This window comes from Triplophysa rosa, linkage group LG1 (genome assembly GCF_024868665.1).
Source record: "Triplophysa rosa linkage group LG1, Trosa_1v2, whole genome shotgun sequence".
Classification (NCBI taxonomy): domain Eukaryota; kingdom Metazoa; phylum Chordata; class Actinopteri; order Cypriniformes; family Nemacheilidae; genus Triplophysa; species Triplophysa rosa.
In genome coordinates this window covers 37693437-37713334 of record NC_079890.1, presented here as the reverse complement: position 1 = coordinate 37713334, position 19898 = coordinate 37693437, and the positions used below count along the sequence as shown (strand labels likewise).

The following is a 19898-nucleotide window of genomic DNA, read 5'->3' as shown; positions in this document are numbered from 1 at the left end:
TTTCATTGTTACAAAGCAGCTGTACAGGAGACACATTGACTACAAGCAAAACAATCAAAGTTGTACCTGCAAAAACAAGAAAAGGTTGAAAACACAGAAGACAGACACACCCACACACAAAACACTCCACACACACAACACGCACCAACACACACAGACACAGAGACACACGCACACACACACACACACACACACACACACACACACACGTACGTACACGGACAAGTACGCACACACGCTCAGTGAGAGCACACATTTAGGATAAAGGAGAGAGAAGCACAGGTCAAATATAACAGACTATAAATTCCTATATGCAATATTAATTAAGTAAAACTTTAAGATTCTAAAGCAGCCCCCCCGGTCAGGCAGATAGTGCAAAAACAGTATGCAAACGGTGGCGAGGAACCCAAAACTCTAATCGAGAAAAAAAACCTCAGGAGAACCCAGGCCCAACCAGGGGATTCCAGTTCCCCTCTGGCAAAAGCTGCTGCCTCTGCACAAGCTCCAGAGAACTTGCACAACAAGGCTAAATAAAATAAATAAACTTAATAATAAAATAAATTATAGTTTAAGATTATCATTAATAATCTAATAGCATTTGAAGTTTTGTGGTGAAGACATGTCAAGAGACCGCGTCCTTCTTTATCCAGCTCTATCATCTCAGCTCTTGTCAGGTCCCCACTTCCCATTCTCCGCTCTACCATCAGGTCAGGCCATGAACTGCATCCTGCTCGCTGTGGTAACCTTGGAACAATGAGACAAGACTGGCTGAGAGTAGAGTACTGTTCTGTACTCTTTGATGCAACAAGTACATCAGTTGTGTTTTTGGTTCCGGTTGATCTAACTAATGCAGCCTAAACCCTCTGAAGATTTATATTATGGAAGAGTAGTGTATGCAAGATTAAAAAGATGCGTCTTTAGTCTAGATTTAAACTGACAGAGTGTGTCTGCCTCCCGGACAGTGCAGGGAAGACTATTCCAAAGTTTAGGCGCTAGATAGGAAAAGGATCTACCACCTGCACTTGATTTTGAAATTCTAGGTATTACCAACTGACAGGACGCCTGAGAGCGTAATGCACGTGAAGGACTGTAATACAAAAGGAGTTCATTCAAGTACTGAGGAGCTAAACCATGTAAGGCTTTATAGGTAATAAGCAAGATTTTAAAGTTAACGCGATGCTTTATAGGTAACCAGTGCAAGGTTGACAGAACCGGGCTAATATGTTCATACTTTTTTGTACGTGTAAGAACTCGAGCTGCCGCGTTTTGGACCAATTGGAGTTTTTGTAATAAGCCTGCAGGGCAACCACCTAACAGTGCATTACAGTAATCTAGTCTTGATGTCATGAATGCATGAATTAACTTCTCTGCATCTGAATTGACAGCATATGACGTAGTTTAGATATATTCTTAAGATGGAAAAACGCAATTTTACAGGTGTTGGCGACGTGGCTCTCAAATGACAGATTACTATCGAATAGAACGCCAAGATTCTTTGCTGACGACGAGGGTTTTATGGAACATCCGTCAATAGTTAAACAGTATTCTTGGTTGTTACTTATAGCAGTTTTCGGTCCAATAAGTAACACTTCCGTTTTGTCCGAGTTCAGTAATAAAAAGTTGTTACTCATCCAGTTTTTTATATCGACTATGCATTCCATTATTCGATGGAACTGCTGTGTTTCATGAGGCTTCGAGGAAATATAAAGTTGAGTATCATCAGCATAACAGTGAAAGCTAACTCCGTGTCGCTTTATTATATCTCCTAGAGGTAGCATGTATAATGCGAAGAGCAGAGGCCCTAAGACTGAGCCCTGTGGTACACCGTACTGGACTTGCGATTTGCGTGACACCTCATTGTTTATTGCTACAAATTGAAAACGGTCGGATAAATAAGATTTAAACCATTTCAAAGCTATTCCCTTAATGCCGACATAATTTTCGAGTCTATGTAGGAGTGTGCTGTGGTCAATGGTATCGAATGCAGCACTAAGGTCTAGCAGCACCAATAACGAGATACAACCTCGGTCAGACGCCAATAGCAGATCATTTGTAACTCTGATCAAAGCAGTCTCTGTACTGTGACATGCTCTAAATCCAGACTGGAATTCTTCATTGATGTCATTCCTTTGGAGGAAGGAGCATAATTGAGTTGAAACTACTTTTTCCAGAATTTAGATATGAAAGGTAGATTCGATATAGGCCTGTAGTTCCTTAGTTCTCTAGGGTCGAGTTGGGGTTTTTTGACAAGGGGCCTTATAACAGCCACCTTATATGCTTTAGGCACATGTCCTAATGTCAGAGATGAGTTAATAATACCAAGAAGAGGATCTATAATTTCTGGGAGCATCTCTTTCAGTAGATTTGTAGGTATAGGGTCTAGTATGCATGTTGTTGATTTAGATGATCTAATAATTTTAGACAGCTCATCTTGATCTACGGTATAAAATAATTGCATTTTCTCCTTAAGGGCGCTGTAGTTAGTTTGTTCAGCGGGTTTCACTTCTGATTGCATTGTTATAATTTTTTCTCTAATATCTTGGATTTTATATGTGAAGTAGTTCATAAATTATAAATTTATAAACTCTCTGTATTTCTTTCAAAAGGCACATGGTATAGTTGTTTTAAAGACACCTGATGTCTTTTCAGCACCCGTGCAATAGTTGGCAAACTTATGGCTTCCACATTTCTGAATATGTCGTCATTGTCCAAGATGTGCTGCTGAATTTTTCTAAGGCGAATATCATTTCTGACCCGAACCATATTGACCACCTCTCTGGTGAGGCCTAAGCCCTCCTCTATGACGAGGCCCACGGCCACCTCTCAAAGGGGGTGCTTGTCCCCTTCTATTCCTTTGACCACCATGTAATCCTAGCTTTTCACCTTCCATTTCTGGCTCGCTCCATGTCCTCACTATGTTGAGTAGGATACTAGGATACCACTCATCTTACTTATATATGCGTACAAATACGTGAAATCAATCAACAGTAATGAGTAGCCATTAACTCATTAAAAACCACAAAAGCAATTACGTAAAAGTGACATCTTGCATACAGTAATGTTGAATGTGAAAATGTGTTCTGTAAAAGAGGTACATGGGACCATAGAAACCATATCTGATAAAGAATGAAATATGACATCCATAGATAATGTAGTCCATCTGGGTCATATTCTGTGGTAATTGGTGTCAAATGATCTATCCTGAAACTGTCAGAATCTAAACATGGACTCAATTGTTCATCAATTTCCATAAAAGCTATGCTTCAAGAGTAATGCAACAGTTACTTTTAAGCAGGTGTATCAATTGATAGTTCGATCTTTGTAATGAAATGAATACACACTCAACTCAGATGTAATGTGTGAGTGGCATTTTGAAATAGTAATACTTTGATGTTAAGTTGTGTCATTTTGAACTGGTGATTTTAGTTCAATGAACAAATGATCTTTGGCTTATGTATTATATCCAAGCATTTGAAAAAAAAGTGTTAAGTGTTTTGAAAAATGTGCAATTTGATCATTGGTTGTGAATTATGTGTCTAGACTTTTGAAAAATGACATGAAGGTTCTGATATTAGTGCAAAAACGATTATAAAAAAACTATAATACAAGTCAGTCCACACAGTGGTGGTATGTACGGTATATAAATAGCTATATATCTAACCTATATTATTATCATCTTATAAGATGCAATATATCCTACCTTAAACTTTTAGGTAAATCTGTCTAAGATTTTAAGGTAATGCTGCATGTAAGCTATCATTGTGTATTATTTTATTTTACTTTATTCACGTCTTAAATATTGTTAGCCAATCAGAATGTGCTATATTGCAACATCCCGCCTTTCGGTGCTGATGATTGGTTCCTGCAGTTAAGAGGGTAGTTCAGGGCTGCGTTCAGCCCCGACAAAACGACGCAGTGCGGTTGAACACCCTGTTGTGATGACGCAAGAGTTGAACTATGGCAGCTGAGAAGGCCATTCTTAGTGTTCTTTTAGAAGAATCTTCGAAGCCTGATGAAATCGGTATAAATATGTGTTTAATACTGCAAAATACATCTCTTCTAATATCTTCAATTGTTGCGTATACCGAGCTGCAGCGGACACATTTAAACGACTTTACTTGGACCCATTGTGCGAGCTGTCTCTTTAATACCGCGTGGGTTATATACATGGTGCTGCTGATTGGGCTGACATTCTTGACACGCCCACCAAACAAGAGAAAACGTGTCTCAAACCCTGTTGCACACCGTTTCCAGGAAACGTGTCGTGGTGTTGTGTTTGCAGGTGGGACACGATGGAGTTACTGCCTATGTTTTTGTTTCAAATAACGGTCAATGTAACATTTATCGTCTAATATTGATATATTTTCAAATGTAGAGCAGCCACATAGTTCTTTGTTTTTTACTTTTTGTTAATCAAACATTTGACTCATAACCAAAAACTTTGTGGGTGGGTGTGTATTGAGATATAAAATAAATATATACATATGTACCAACTCTATTGAGGTAAATATGCATTATACTGTATGGGCACAAGAGTGCGTACTTGTGCTGTTTTAGAAGCAACTCTTCAGTATGTATGAGTGTCCCATGCTTTTGTCATTTTGAGGATTCAAAATGTCATTATCTATGCAAAAGTTTTAATGTTTGTTTTGTAGCTGATGTTTATAAATATACGACAGTATGCCTAACAGAATTATAAGCTTTAAAATGTTATGAGCATAGTATGTGTAGTTCATGATACATATGACATGATATGATGACAGCCATGCGTTTCATTCCATTTGTTTTGCACAATTTTGTAGTTTTAGGTCTCTAGGGCTGCAGTTGTTTTTTAGTGCATTACGCAGTGTGGAAGCCGTGTGTAAACACATGCTGCTTTCCCCCAGTCAGTAAACATGTGTTCTTCCAGTAATACAAAGATTCTTCGATGAGGGACAAAAATACACCGTCGTGACAGAATCAAACTTTAGCAGCTGGTCTGAATATGCATCTATACACACAGTTTCCACATAGCATTTTCACTCTGTTTGATTCACAGTTTAGATTGAGTTTTGTAAACTAAAACAAGTTGCAAGTTACATTGCTTGTAAAAATAACAAGCACTTATAATTTCCCTAGTTCATCAATACTGACAAGACATTGTAGCTTATCTGTCCAATGCATCATAGAAGTCTAACAGATATGTGGTGCCATTTTGCCATGAGAAGACAAAACCACACAGGCTGCAGATGGTATGTGTTGTGACAGAGATAACAATAGCATGTCTATTGTTAGTGTAGACCACAGCTGAGATGTATTGTACATCTTTGAAATGCAGAGAACTACAGCGTCAGAGCAGCTTTTCCTAACCAGACTAAACTATGTGTGAAGTTTGTAAATACATGAGACCTATCAAATAAATGCTTGATTATCAATTACAACCCGGTTTTCTACATATTTCCAAAAGTGAATGAAATGCTTTTAATTCATTTGGCGTAACTCTACAGGTAAGACTGGAGCTATATTTACCACACAGATAATTGTCTCCTGGGCTGTATAAGGGTTTATAGTAAATTGTCCAATTACACAAATGCAACACATACAGCAGTGCTTTTGTATGTTGGTTTCACAGGTGGTAAACAGGTGAACACAACACTCATTCAACAACACTCAACTTGTAGGAAAGATTTGAGTAGAAACATTAAAACTTATTTTAATGTACGTGATGTTTTTTTCCAGTTTAAAGCAGTTTGTTGTGTGTTTTGTGTTATTTTTACGTAGTATATTAATTTCTGTATAGGCCAAAACAATGCTTTTATATTTTCTGTTTCCTCATCTGTTTCATTAATTTGGTATTACTATTTATAATTTTATTTTTGATTATATTTTATATTTGTTGACCATATTTTTATATTTTTTGATGGCAACTTTTTCTTTTGACTTAAATCAGTGGAAATGATTTTCCAAATGAATCCTCCGACCAGCATTCACTGTAGTAAGAGGTGTGACAACTTACCCCGTATTGCGCAGATATAACCTGCGTGTAAAATGCCTCGATCTTCCGGTGCTCTGTGTCTATATTTATCGGACTCTCTCGCCATAAAAGGTCGTGAGAGTAGCTCGGACATTCCTGCCAGCGCCAACATTATTTTTGTTGTGCGGCCCGCAGCTCCCGCTGAGTGCGCGCTGCGCGTTCGCGTCGCCGATTGGGTTCGAGTTCCTGACGCGCGTCTCTTTGCGCACCGGCTCACTGCGGACTGCGGGCGTTTGGCAAGGTGAGACGATCAAACACATAAACACATAGGTTTTATGATTTGCTTCTATTATGGATTGAAAGTGGAGTATAAATGAATATAGTTAATCAAGTATTGCGTCATGATAGGAGTAGAGGACTTTATTTTTGGATTGGCACATGCCTGACAGTCTTGGGTACTGTACCTTACAGTGTTGCAGTCCTAAACACAAGATAAGGTTGACATTAAACATTGACCTTTTTGTGCAATAAGTTTTCATATTACAAGTCAGTCGCTTTGGGACTTAAACTTAATGACACAATACAAACAACAGGAATATGAATCTTATAAAACAAACATTTGTTCTAAAATACATCATATTTCTTCCTGACAATATTTAGACAATAAAACAATTAATGGAACAGCAGTATTGGAAAAAGTTAACACACAGAATATTACAATATATCATATTGGGAAACATAAACTGCACTTACTGAATTGTACAGTATGAAATTAAAACAAACAAAAAGAATTCTCACCTGGCATGAAAAAAACGTTTCGACAATGTTTTATTTATATTTTTCCCTCATTACATTGAACGTAGACTAGTGTAGTTTTATTGTGTTTACTTGTTCATCCAACACCTAACACAACAATATGATGATGTTGTAAATTTCCTTAAATCACTGGGAGTAAACATTAATATTTGTCAATAGCAAGTTTAGAGAATTCTGACTAAAAGAGCTTGAGAACAGAGGACAGTGTCCGAGCCAAAGCGGACACAATGTCGGGATCCATACCGTTTTACCAGAAACATCATCGTCACTATGATCGTGGCTACCGTAGCCGGGAGACGGAGTCTGCTATTAGCCAATACCAGCAGAACTCCAGCAGTTATTCCTCACGTAGCAGCAAAAGCACACAGGGGTAAGAGACCACCATCGACTTCTAAAACCCTCACCCCTCCTGTGGTCCTCTGACTCAACCCCGTAACTTCTCGACCCAAAGACCTGATCACACTTATCCTTAACATCCACTGCTTTACCTCCGTATTGAATCTAATCACTTTTTAAAACCACTTTTTAACTATTATGTGAATTCTGCATGCACGTGTGAATCCCCATGATGCCCTTCTCCCTGAGATGTTATTAGTTTGACTGATCACACTCAGTAAAATGTGCATCAAGAGATATCTGGTATGTATGACGTATGTAGTAGATTGCGTTTTTGGCAATAGTTTTGCTACAAGGTCAGTTTTGAATATGCTTTGTCCATTCAAGCTTCGCTTTTGTTTATGTTGGTGCTTTTTAGTGGGGTTTTTTCCATGACTACATTTCTTTCATTGACTTTCTCTGGTCATGTGACCTTTGGATCATATTTGTCCTGGCAGTTATTCATTGGGTAGATGTAAATCTATCTACTGTCTTGTTATGGTACCGCTGTGACTGTACCCTCGTGACCACAAGATCCTTCAACAGCATGTACAAATTGTCATGTTTAAAGATCTGTTATGATTTTATTGGTTTTCTAGCTGTCTTTATTTGAGTTTCATGTTTGCATGTAAATGACATTCGTAACATAACTTGGCACTCTGCATTCTTGACATCATGCGTGTATTTATAGCGGTTACATTAGAAGATCTGCTGCTGTTGCTTACAGTAATGATTTTACTCAGACTTCATGTGAATTTTTTTATGGCCAATTGTATTCTCGATAAGTGTGGATTTTATAAATTGGGCATGGATAAGCAGCCAAGGCCATTTTAAAACAATAATGATGTTATGTTTGTTTGCATTGTGCATTTTGCATTTCGAAGTGGCTTGTTTGATGTTACGTTCTTGTATGTGAATATTTCAATATTCCATTTAGGCAAATCCATTTGGTATTCCTCCATAATGCAACCTCTGGGAAAGCAGAACACAGACAGATGTGATGTTATCTGTTGTTGTGGTGTGATCTACAGCTGCTGTCTGGTCAACACACATCAGACACACACGTGACCGATCTTGTTAGACGTTTGTTTTTAGCACAAACTGATCCCTCTCTTATGAGTGGAGGGTTTTAACTGTATGTATGGGGTGTTACCTCCCAGGAAGCTCATGAATCATGGCATTCAATGATTTATGGTTTGCCATACGTGTTAGATTATAATCTTTCTGTGTTAGGAAGAGAATGTTTTTGTGAAGTGCTGGATCGCTTTAGCTGCCCCCCAATCTCTTCTTGACTCTTGAGGGTCTATTTATAACACACGCTCATGAGAACATGGAGATATGTGAAGGGTATGTACGTGTTCTTTCGTTTGAAGCCTCTGTTCTCTCCTGTGATTGGAGAATACTCGGAATAGATTACATTTGGATCGGAATGTAAAATTGTTGCTTCTGTTTTACTTGTGTTCGTTTGGCAACTTACAAATGAGGAATCAGTCAGTGATTTACCCTGACATAAGAAGTCCAATGTCTCAATTATTCATCAGTGAGAATAAATGACACCAAATGGAAAAAGTCTCAGATGTTTCTCTTGAGAAGAAGAGTCAGAAATCTCACAAATGTCATTAGTTTGAGAAGAGATTTCAACAAACTGAGCTCAGATTTGTCAAGTCTGCAATCAAAAGTCAATATTATTGAAGATATGAATATGAACTCAAACATTTCTCATCAAATTTACCCAAATGCAGATTATTTTACCTCTACAATCGGCATTCATTTTGAAGTTTTAAAGAAACTTGCTCATCTCTTAAATGACTTTTGTGTTCACCAAGTTGAAATATGTGTTGATATCACAGTACAATGGTCTGTTAGTGCGGTTTTATATTGACTTTGCAATTGTTCAGTTAGTAGATTTTTTTTGAAGATTGTGAGGGAATCGGATCAGACGAACAGGAACGACGAAAATCAGACGAAGAAAAGACAACATGGAAGTTATGAGTATTTATTTTGCACCCCATCATGGTGACGGTGCTCATCCACAGATCACCGCTTATGAAAATTAAAGGGACAGTTCACCCAAAAATGAAAATTCTGTCATCATTTACTCACCCTCAGATCGCTCCAAATCTGTATACATGTCTTTGTTCTGCTCAAACAGATCTCACTCCCCATTGACTCCCATAGTATTTGTTTTCCCTACTTTGGCAGTAAATGGGGGATGAGATCTGTTTGGTTACTGACCATCTTTCAAATATCTTCCTTTGTGTTTAGCAGAACGAAGACATTTATACAGATTTGGAACAACCTGAGGGTGAGTAAATGATGGAAGAATTTCCATTTTTGGGTGAACTGTCCCTTTAACCTTGGTTTTATTATAGTAAATGTGCAGATTAATTAGCATTTGTGTAGCCGCTACAAATACCATGGTAAAACTGTAGGAAAGCTGTGGTTGATTGTGGTTTATGGGAGAGACTTCTGGAGGCGATGTAAGCTTGTAAAAGTGAGTAGCAAGGTGCAAGCATCCTTAGACCTAACACACAGTGAATCCAAACTGCTGGAGTGACCTTGACTCTTGAAGTTTCTTTGAAAGTTTTTGATGCATCTGCAATGGAATCTCCTTCCCAGCCCTTCCTTTAACCTCCCTCAATCTTATACCCTCTCTAAATAATTTCCCTTCTCCGTGACATCACCCTCTTTCAAATATCTTAATAGTGTGTGCGTGATCAAGAAGTGGATACTCACCGATATGTGTGTATGTTCCTACACAATTGTAGCATTAGAGCTGCCACATATACGGCACTAGATGAGGGGGGCATCAGCCCCCTGCCCAAGAGAGCCAAGCCCACCTATCTGGCCATGGACAAGGAGAACCAGATCATCGGTTATGTGGTGCCCATCTTCAGGGGCAGGTAAAGCAACAGAATGATAGCATTGAAAGCATTACACTCTTAAAAAACGTGCTTCAAACGGTTCTTCGATGCCATAGAAGAACCTTTTGGTTCCATAAAGAACCTTTAACATCTGAAGAACCTTTCCGTTTCACAAAAGGTTCTTTGTGGCGGAAAAAGGTTCTGTAGATTATAAAAAGTAAGAAAGAGATGGTTCTTTAAAGAATCTTTGGCTGAAAGGTTCTTTGTGGAACCAAATGGCATTGCTGTGAAGAACCTTTGTACACACTTGTAATAACCCTGTAGTCAAACTGTAGAACCAAAGAACATTTATTGGTTCTTATGACGGAGATGTAAAATGGCATTCAGTTTGTTTTATGAACTTGCGTGTGTTTGCGAGAATATGTGGCCATTTTTGCTTCGGGAGATGTTTGAATGTGATGCTACAACATCTCGTCCTCAGTCGTGAGTTTGAAAGCGGTCTGTCAGACACCGAGGAAGCACGCGCTAAAGAGAGCGCCGGATATCTGGCACGCCGTGACCTCTTCACTAGCGGCGTGAAGTTGGAGCGCACAGAACACAAGTCCCGCCGAACCGTCATGAGAGAGTCCGCCGAGCGCATCTCGCTTAGCAAAAGGGTTAGTGGAGATCCTGGACCTGCTCATAACCACATAACCCCACATTTTAAGGTGTATGATGAACTAACAATGTGCTTTTAACAGGGTAAACATTCAACATTTGTGCCTCTTTTTCGCTCTAAAACAGGGGTTCTCAACCTTTTTGACTCCAAGGCCCCCCATTGTATTCAACAATATTCAAAGGCCCCCCTCCCACTTACAAACAAACATATTTCAGAGCTTGTCATTAACTCATTATAAAAGTGGCCAAATAATAAGAAATATATTGGTTTTTAGTTTTTTAGGAATTTTAATCATCTTGATCCACCCTTGTGGGCCCCGGCCCCCGTGTTGAGAACCACTGCTCTAAAAGTTGTTTAATTGTTGGGTTTAAATTAAGCTGTTTTAACCCATGGTTGGGTAAAATATAGACAAACCCAACCGTTAGTTTAATAAAATGTCTTTAAACAACAAAAACAATGTCATGTGTATCCAAACCTCCCACGGCACATGCCAAACGTGAAGATGCTACTGTACAGATTACCAGTAAACCAATTGACCGAAAATGTGCCTTGTGTTTTCCAAGAACACTTTCAACGAAGTTCTCTATTATTAGACAGAAAGAAAAAGCATAAGAAAGTATTAAGACACCGTCTTTATTTAGTTCTGACCCTCGTGCCAGCAAATTATGCCACCCCGGTGCCAGATTTCAATAGTTGTATGTGGTGGTGTGTGTTAATCTGTTCGACTATGAAACTGCTGTTGTCAACAAGTGTTGTGCCGAGACCTCAAGGAGATTCGGGTTACTCTGACATCACCAGACGAATAAAACGTGATATCCAAGAAGGATGTTCTGCTGACCGCTTACAACATTCTGAGTTTCAACACGTTTCAAAAGGCCTATACATTTCACATGCAGATTTTGTGTTGAGTTTACTAAGCATTTTGCATCATTGAATTTTGCCAAAACGATCGTAAATGTGTCACGTTTGGTTTGCAGTGTGTCGAATAACGTATTTGTGTGCACGCTCGCAGATTCATGAGAACGAGGAGTATCACAAGCGTCTGAACGAGGACAGCCTGATGCATACGCCAGAGTTTGTGATCAAGCCCCGTTCACACACTGTGTGGGAGAAACAGTGTGTGCGGCTGCACTGTACCATCACGGGATGGCCTGAACCACGCGTGGTGTGGTGAGCTAGACTGAAACACACGAAACACACACATGTTTACTAACTAGTGCCTTTTTTGTCTCATTATTTTCAAAATTCATATCTGTATCTGATCTGTATTATGTTGTGACAGACTATTTTCTACTTTTTTATTTTATTTATTGGTACTTTTGTCTTGTTTGCTAGCACAAATATCTAAGCATTCCTTAAACAAGACACATCTGTTTGAAAAGCAAAATGACTTAAGTCTTGTTTTCTAAAACTATTTATCCAAGTTAAGTCCGTTTTTGCTGTTTTCTGCCAGTGAGATAAGAAAAATACATTTGTTTTCCCTTTAAATTAAATGTATTTTTATATCCCCATATTTTTTTCAGAAAACAAGCCTTCAGGGACAGTTCACCCAAAAATGAAAATTCTGTCATCATTTACTCACCCTCCTGTCATTTCAGACCTGTATACATTTATTTATTCTGCTGAACGCAAAATAAGATATTTGGAAGTATGTCAGTAACCAAACAGATCTCATCCCCCATTGACTCCCATGTTATTTATTTTTCCTACTATGGCAGTAAATGGGGGATGAGATCTGTTTGGATACTGACATTCTTCAAAATATCTTCCTTTGTGTTCAGCAGAACAAAGACATTTATACAGGTTTGCAACAGTCTGAGGATGAGTAAATGATGACCGATTTTTCATTTCCGGGTGAACTATCCCCTTAATATCGCTTTGCTTCTGAAGTAAAGATATCTTCAATTGGGAATGTTTAGATATTTGTACTGGATAAGAAGATCGTTTCAGTTACATGAATTTGTGCCAAAATGAGTTTGAGATTGCGTTCTAAACTGACAGTCGATCTGCCTCCATTTTGTTGGCATCGGCCAACTTTCAACGATCCAATCAGTTCTGGATGGACGAAATCAAGTCCCGCATTTTTTCTCATTACAGAAGTCGTTTCACTCGGGTATACGTCACGATACGGAAAAAAAGACAATCGCTACTTCCGTTTCATGCCGACTTTAACCTTTTAAGTGCTAATGGGCTGTTTTCTTCTTGTTCACCTCACCTCCATCTTCAGGTACAAGAACAATGTCTCCATTGACCCCATGGCCCACCCAGGGAAGTATAAACTGGAGAGCAGCTATAATGTTCACTCCCTGGAGATTAACAGGTGAACACATGCACAAACTCTCAAGTAAAATTGCACAAAAATAGTGTGCACGTATGCTGCAATCTCGAGTTCAGTACGCAGAAGAGTGTCATTTTAGAGAAATGTCAGAGAAAGTCTTGAAGTCAAATTATGTCAAACTGACTTTTTCATGTGAAATAATTTTCTAAATCATACATAATAAATCATTATGAAACGCTTACCTTTGTGTATTGGGATAAGGTAAGACGACAGTTTTCAACGCTTGTTTGTCTTGTACTTGCCAATAACCAGGGATGCACGGGCCCGATATGAAGCTCATGATACCAAATACTGATACGTCATGTGACGACTGACAGAAATGACAGAAATTTGTTGTGAAATTTGCTTTGAAAGTTTGTGACAAGCACATAAAATGATTTGTTTTTTCATAATGTGTTGAAGGTGGAGTTGTTTGTAATTATGAAGCTCTTCTATTTTTATTAGTCTCACTGTATTGTGAAAAGGTACAAGCATCGGTATCGGCGAGTACACTGTAAAAAATGATTTGTTGTTTTTTGTAGTTTCAACTTAAAAAAATAAGTTACCTGGTTGCCTTAAAATTTTAAGTTAGTTCAACTTGAAAATATTAGTTCACTTAATGAATTTGTTGCAAACTCGTTGTGTTGACTAATATTTTTAAGTTGAACTAACTTAAACAACAAATCATTTTTTACAGTGTACCAGAAAAATAAAAAATCGGCACTTGTACTCGGTCATTAAAAATGGTATCGGTGCATCCCTACTAATAACTGATTTTTAGTTCTTGTTAACAAAAAAAGGTTGCAGATTGCAGCTTTAATACTTTATTTAAATATTAAAACTTTATTTAAATGTGATGTGATGTTCAACAGATTTGATCAATCTTTGGAGAAATATGTGTAGTTGTTCATTCTGAAGTCCAATAGCTGTTCTATGCCTTTAGTGGAAAATGCTGACATTTTAATCCAAACAATATTAAATGATCATTATGTTTGAATGTCTGTTTCTGTAGTTTGTCTAATGGTTCATGTGTATGTCCAGGTGTGATTTTGATGACACTGCACAGTACCGCGTGTCCGCTATGAACAGCAAGGGCGAGAACGCCGCATACGCTTCTGTCGTCGTCAAAAGTACGCTGTTAATAAAAAAGCCTGGTTAAATTGACATTTTTTATAAGAAGAAAATGTTCAACTCTTGATTCATTTTTTCGAATGTCTTAATTCATGTGTTTTGTTTGATATAACATTTAGGGTTCAAAGGAGAGCTGGATGAGTATCTGCCTACTCCCAGACAGCGTAAGTATTCATAATGTCAAGCTCCTTTCTTTTCTTTGACTTGTAATGAATATGAGCTTTGCTTAACTGTGAAGTGGTGAGCATGAGACTGAATGTTTTAATGTCAGCTGGTTAATGGCTGTTTTGTCTCCAACTCGTCGGGCGCAGAAAGCAGAAGGTTCGGATGTGAAGGTAACCCGCGCGAAGGTCTTCGTTTCCTTGTTCTGTTTTACTCTCGTCTCGTTGCCTTCTGGATGTCCGCAGTGCATGATCATCTCTTCTCAGTGTTTTCACTCATCTGTTTTCCCTCTTGACCTGAACCGGCTCTTTCCACACCCGTCAGACGTGTGTATACAGAGTTTCCTCGAGGAGCTATTTCCACCCGATCTTTAAAAATATGTTTCGCTTTCTTTCATTTACTTATAATTGAATGTAGGAACACAGCCTGTTGGATTGGATTTCAGTGTCCTTTAGGACATCAAATATCTTATATAAGATATAGTCTTATATAAATGTCATGTTTTCATTTTTGTGTCCACAGTTCTGCCATGCATGCAAGTTTGACATCTTTCTTTGTTTGAGCATTCTTATTGCAAATGTCTTTATGCACATTATAACCTCTACTTTCATCCTGTTGTATGTGCGTTCGTGTATTTTGTCAGATCACATCTGTGATCTCAATGTCTGTTTAATGACGTCTGTCTTATTTCCTACGTAAAACAAGGTTTTAACCCCTTCCCAAAGGTTTCTAAACCTTGTTTAGTACATCATTGTAAATATCAGTGGGAATTATGTGTACGTTGTGGGTATGTCACCTTGCACAAGGTAAATCTTGGAGGCAGATATGTGAAATGTGTCCATAACTTGTGGTTGAATGTGTAACGTGTGTTGTTTGCTGTAGTGCCCTGTCTGGAGTACGGTGTGACTTTTGAGACGCACATAGTTGAGAAGTTTGGAGTGGCGTTCGGCCGTGAGGGAGAGACTCTGAGTTTCGGCTGCAACGTCATCATCTATCCATCACTGCAGCGCTTTCAGCCGGAGATCGAGTGGTACAGAGATGGTGAGTTCTTGTGCCATGTTTCTGCCGTCACCTGGTATGCATCATTTATGCTTGCATTTGCACTATACAATAGGGTGTTCTTAAAGGGACAGTTCACCCAAAAATAAAAATTCTGTCATCATTTACTCTCCCTGGAGTTGTTCCAAATCTCTATAAATTTGTTTGTTCTGATGAACACAGAGAAGGATATTTGGACGAATGCTTGTAACCAAACAGTTCTTGGCCACCATTGACGTCCATAGTAGGAAAAAGGACACTGATAGTCAAAAGTGCCCCAAAACTTCTTTAAGATGTCTTCTTTTGTGTTCAACAGAACACAGAAATGTATACAGGTTTGGAACAACTTGAGAGCCTGGAATTTGATGAGAAGCTGAAGTGCAGGATGATGTCATAAAAATTGTTGATCAGTATAGAGAATGTGAAGCTGACGTCACGCCCTGTGTTGCATGCTGCAGTGGCACCACCATCTTGGAAGGATCATACTCCGCTGCTATTATTGTTTTGATTTGTACCGTTACTTGTTTTGTTTGATATATGGTGAAATCGAAAGTGAAAGAACAAGGGGCTTTTCCTGAACGACTCTGCGTAATGCTATTGCTGTTTTTAACACAACAAAACCGACCTACCATATTTCATCAAACAAGAAAAACAAAACACTGCATTGAACGCACTAGCAGCCATATGACTCTTTCTTCTGTGGAACACAAAAGAAGACGTTTTGAGAAATGTCTCAGTGGTTTTGTGTTCGTACAATGGAAGTCAATGGGGGCCAATGTTGTTTGCTTACCAGCCTTCTTTAAAATATCTTCTTTTGTGTTCTGCAGAAGAAAGAAAGTCATACAGGTTTAAAATGACATAAGGATGAAAAAATGATAACGAATTTTCGATTTGGGTGAACTGTTCCTCTTTCCGTTTTTGTGAAACACGAAGTGTAGTCCAGACATAAACAAGCCCAAGACATCTTCAGCATGTCAGACAGTAACATGCCTGACACACTTATGTAAGTGATGTACTGTATGTAATCATGAAATGAGAGACGAAAGTGCTCACTGGAGACGCATTTGAGACATTTGTTGACAGCAGATGCACACTCGGTCTCGGGTGAATCCTTTGAGACAGACGGATGTTAACACCATGTGTAAACTGGGCTTCTCCGACCGGGTGCTTTCTGTCTTTCATGTCTTCATGTCTATAACATCAATCTTTCTGCTAATGCATTCAGACACCTGGTTTCTGCTTTTTAAAATGCTAAACGTGTTGCGGATACGTCCTCCATCATTTGAAGAGCATTGACACTCATGACAGTCATACATGAATGTGTTGCGTGTGTTTGTCATAGATAAACTGCTGGTGCCGTCTAAATGGATGCAGACGCACTGGAGCGGAGACAGAGCTACACTCACGCTCACACACCTCAACAAAGAGGACGAGGGGCTGTACACACTCCGCGTCATCACCAAATCTGGTTTTGAGACTCACTCCGCTTATGTGTTTGTTAGAGGTGAGAACCAACACAATCATCTTAATATGAATCAGTATCACAAATTAACATGGTAGAACAAAAGGTTTTACATGAATATTTAGAAAGTCTAAATGATTCACACTCACGTCCTCATAATGAATATAAATATTACACCTTACTGGTCAATAGTTTAAGACCACTTACTCGTTCTCTATTAATGTTTTTGTTCACATTTATGTTACACATTTGAATGTGTAAATATTAAAGAGTTTAAAGTAATGTTCCAAGGAATAACTTTGAATGTTCTTCTTTTGTTTGATTGTTTGAACTACAGTAACGTACAACACATTTGTGAAAAGAGTTCTTCACAGTTTGCAGTGTGCGTCTCAGTGTGGGTTTGTAAATTTAGACCATTGAAATGTGACACACACACATACGCACGCACTCACGTACACAATGGAAAATCTCATGGTAGGTTTAGCTTTGTTATTTAAAGGTCAGAATATCTAGCACACTTCCAGTTTATTTTAGAAGGTTATAAGAGACTTGTTTGAGTAAAACTTGGCTTACGTTTTTCTCTTTCATGAATCAATGACAGGTTTTAGTTTTAGTCTTAAAATGTCACCTGCCAGCTCATGTTTCATTCTAAATGTGTACTGTCTGTGTGAACGTTCAAGTAACTTGAATGACAAGAGACCTTCTGTTCTATATAAACTTGGATAACCTTCAGAATCACCTATAGTCACAGACCTCTGCTATAGGACTAGAAAATGTTGACTTGGTGCAGATTTGTATTTAATATGAATTCAACATGGATTTTATTTGTGTTAGATTGTGATGGTGAGGTTGCAGGTGCACCCGGAGCTCCTTTAGATGTACAGTGTCAGGAGGCCAATAAGGATTACGTCATCGTTACCTGGAAACAGCCAGCGGTGGATGGCGGGAGTCCCATCTTGGGCTACTTTGTTGACAGGTCACTGCATCTCCAACTCATTTAGGTCAGGGGTTTTCAAACTTTATGATGCCAAGACAAGAACCCTCAAATAAGATGAACCTTTTGTACATTTACATTTAGTCATTTAGCAGACGCTTTTATCCAAAAAGTAGGGGAAAACAATAGAAGCAATTTGTGCAACAAAAGATCAACAATGCATAGGTGCAGTAGTTAGTCTACCACAGTATACAAAGCTAAGAATTTTTTTTTGGGGGGGATAGGAAAGTAGAAAAGAAGTAGAAGACTGTACTAATGGTACAGATGTTGACGGAAGAGATGTGTTTTTAGACGATTCTTAAAGACAACTACAAGATCTGCTGATCTTGTGGTAAGATGGAGATCGTTCCAGAGTCGTGGAACACATCTGGAGAAAATGCGTGAGAGTGATTTTTTCCCATTGTGGGAAGGCACCACAAGACGTTGTTTGATTGCAGAGCGCAGATATCGGGCGGGTACATAAGTCTGAATTAGAGAGTGAAGATAAGGGGGTGTCGAACCAGTGGTGGTTTTGTAGGCCAAGAGCAGAGATTTGAATTGGATTCGAGCGACTATAGTGAGCCAGTGCAACCTAACGAAGAGAGGAGTGACGTGCGCTCTTTTCGGCTCGTTGAAGACCACTCTTGCTGCTGCATTCTGGATCATCTGAAGAGGCCTGGTTGTGGAAGACCAGCCAGCCAACGACATTGCAATAGTCAAGTCTAGACAGGACGAGAGCCTGGACAAGAACTTGCGTAGCATGCTCAGACAGGAAAGGCCTAATTCTCCTAATATTGTAGTGGATGAATCTACAGGACCGGGTGGTGCTGGCCACATGATCCGTGAAGTTCAGCTGATCATTAATTACCACTCTCAGGTTTCTGGTCGTTCTGGAAGGAGTAATGGTTGATCAACCTAGTTGGATGGAAAGGTCATGCTGAGTCTTCGGGTCGGCCGGGATCACGAGCAGTTCAGTTTTTGCAAGGTTCAGCTGCAGGTGATGGTCCTTCATCCAGAGTGAAATGTCCTTCAGGCATGCTGAGATGCGCGCAGAAACCGTCGGATCATTAGGCTGAAATGACAGGTGGAGCTGTGTGTCATCCGCATAGCAGTGATAGGAAAAGGGACCCCCTTTCAAAAATACATGTCCATTTATAAATTTGTATGTAAAACGATGCATATAAACGTTGTTGGGTAAACTGTAAATGTGGTATTATAAAGAAAAGATTTTGTTTCAGAACTTTAATAGTTGGCGACACTTGTTGGATGAACCCTGAAAAGAAACATTTTTAATCCAAATTCAAAGAACTTGCCACTGTTGCTAAGAGAAGCAGCCACTGGCTGTGGTTGAAACGGAAGGATGCAATATGGGCTGCCAAGTGACCACGTAATAAAATGGTGTTGTGTTGTATTGCTATGCCATACGGGACCGGGGGCACTGAGCTTGCATTAACGGAGCCAGTGGGGCTATAACAGCCTTAGCCAATGGTTTGGCATGTATGGTTGCGTTGATTTTGGTAATGTGTTGTAATGTTATGCGATACGGGACCGGGGGCACTGAGCGCGCATTAACGGAGCCAGTGGGGCTATAACAGCCTTCGCCAACGACTTTGCGCGTATGGTTGCGTTGATTTTGGTAATGTGTTGTAATGTTATGCCATACGGGACCGGGGGCACTGAGCGCGCATTAACGGAGCCAGTGGGGCTATAACAGCCTTAGCCAACGACTTTGCGCGTATGGTTGCGTTGATTTTGGTAATGTGTTGTAATGGTATGCCAGGTCTGATCAACCTGCGGTGGGCCTCCCTTGGCTGAGGGTGTCTTGTGATAAAGGGCCGAAACACCCAATGAGGCTGAGGTGCACAACTGACGATGTGTCGCATTGGTGGAACCATACAAAGGGCATTATCAGCAGCACCTCACCTAAAGGCATCTTTCACCCAGGATAATGGATGTGATGAAAGTGGGACACACAACTCATGAGATGTCTCTCTGGTAATGGCAAGGAAAGGTAAGTATTGCTTCATGCATAAGGCGTGGGAAATGTCCTATTGGGCAATTCAACTGTGCTGAAATAGTGGGATTATAACATCTAGTCCTATAAGCGAATCTGTACTGTAGAAACTCTTACTTTGAGAGCAAAAAAGGA

The 19898-nt window shown here is 39.3% G+C and overlaps 1 protein-coding gene across 5 annotated transcripts in view; it reads left to right on the top strand.

The window, feature by feature from the left end:
- The first annotated feature begins 6140 nt into the window (after positions 1 to 6140).
- Positions 6141 to 19898, top strand: part of myom1b (myomesin 1b) — a 30449-nt gene continuing 16691 nt past the window's right edge. For 2 of the 5 annotated variants that reach the window (XM_057336595.1, XM_057336578.1), the window contains exons 1-12: positions 6153 to 6254; positions 6929 to 7139; positions 9913 to 10047; positions 10490 to 10664; positions 11679 to 11836; positions 12894 to 12986; positions 14025 to 14113; positions 14234 to 14278; positions 14426 to 14449; positions 15159 to 15317; positions 16657 to 16818; positions 17611 to 17752. In XM_057336595.1, the coding sequence (XP_057192578.1) occupies positions 6997 to 7139; positions 9913 to 10047; positions 10490 to 10664; positions 11679 to 11836; positions 12894 to 12986; positions 14025 to 14113; positions 14234 to 14278; positions 14426 to 14449; positions 15159 to 15317; positions 16657 to 16818; positions 17611 to 17752 (1325 nt within the window). In that variant the 5' untranslated portion in view covers positions 6153 to 6254; positions 6929 to 6996. Of the gene's footprint in view, positions 6255 to 6928; positions 7140 to 9912; positions 10048 to 10489; positions 10665 to 11678; positions 11837 to 12893; positions 12987 to 14024; positions 14114 to 14233; positions 14279 to 14425; positions 14450 to 15158; positions 15318 to 16656; positions 16819 to 17610; positions 17753 to 19898 lie in introns of all 5 variants that reach the window. The other 3 variants (XM_057336604.1, XM_057336586.1, XM_057336611.1) reach the window with 2 other exon arrangements.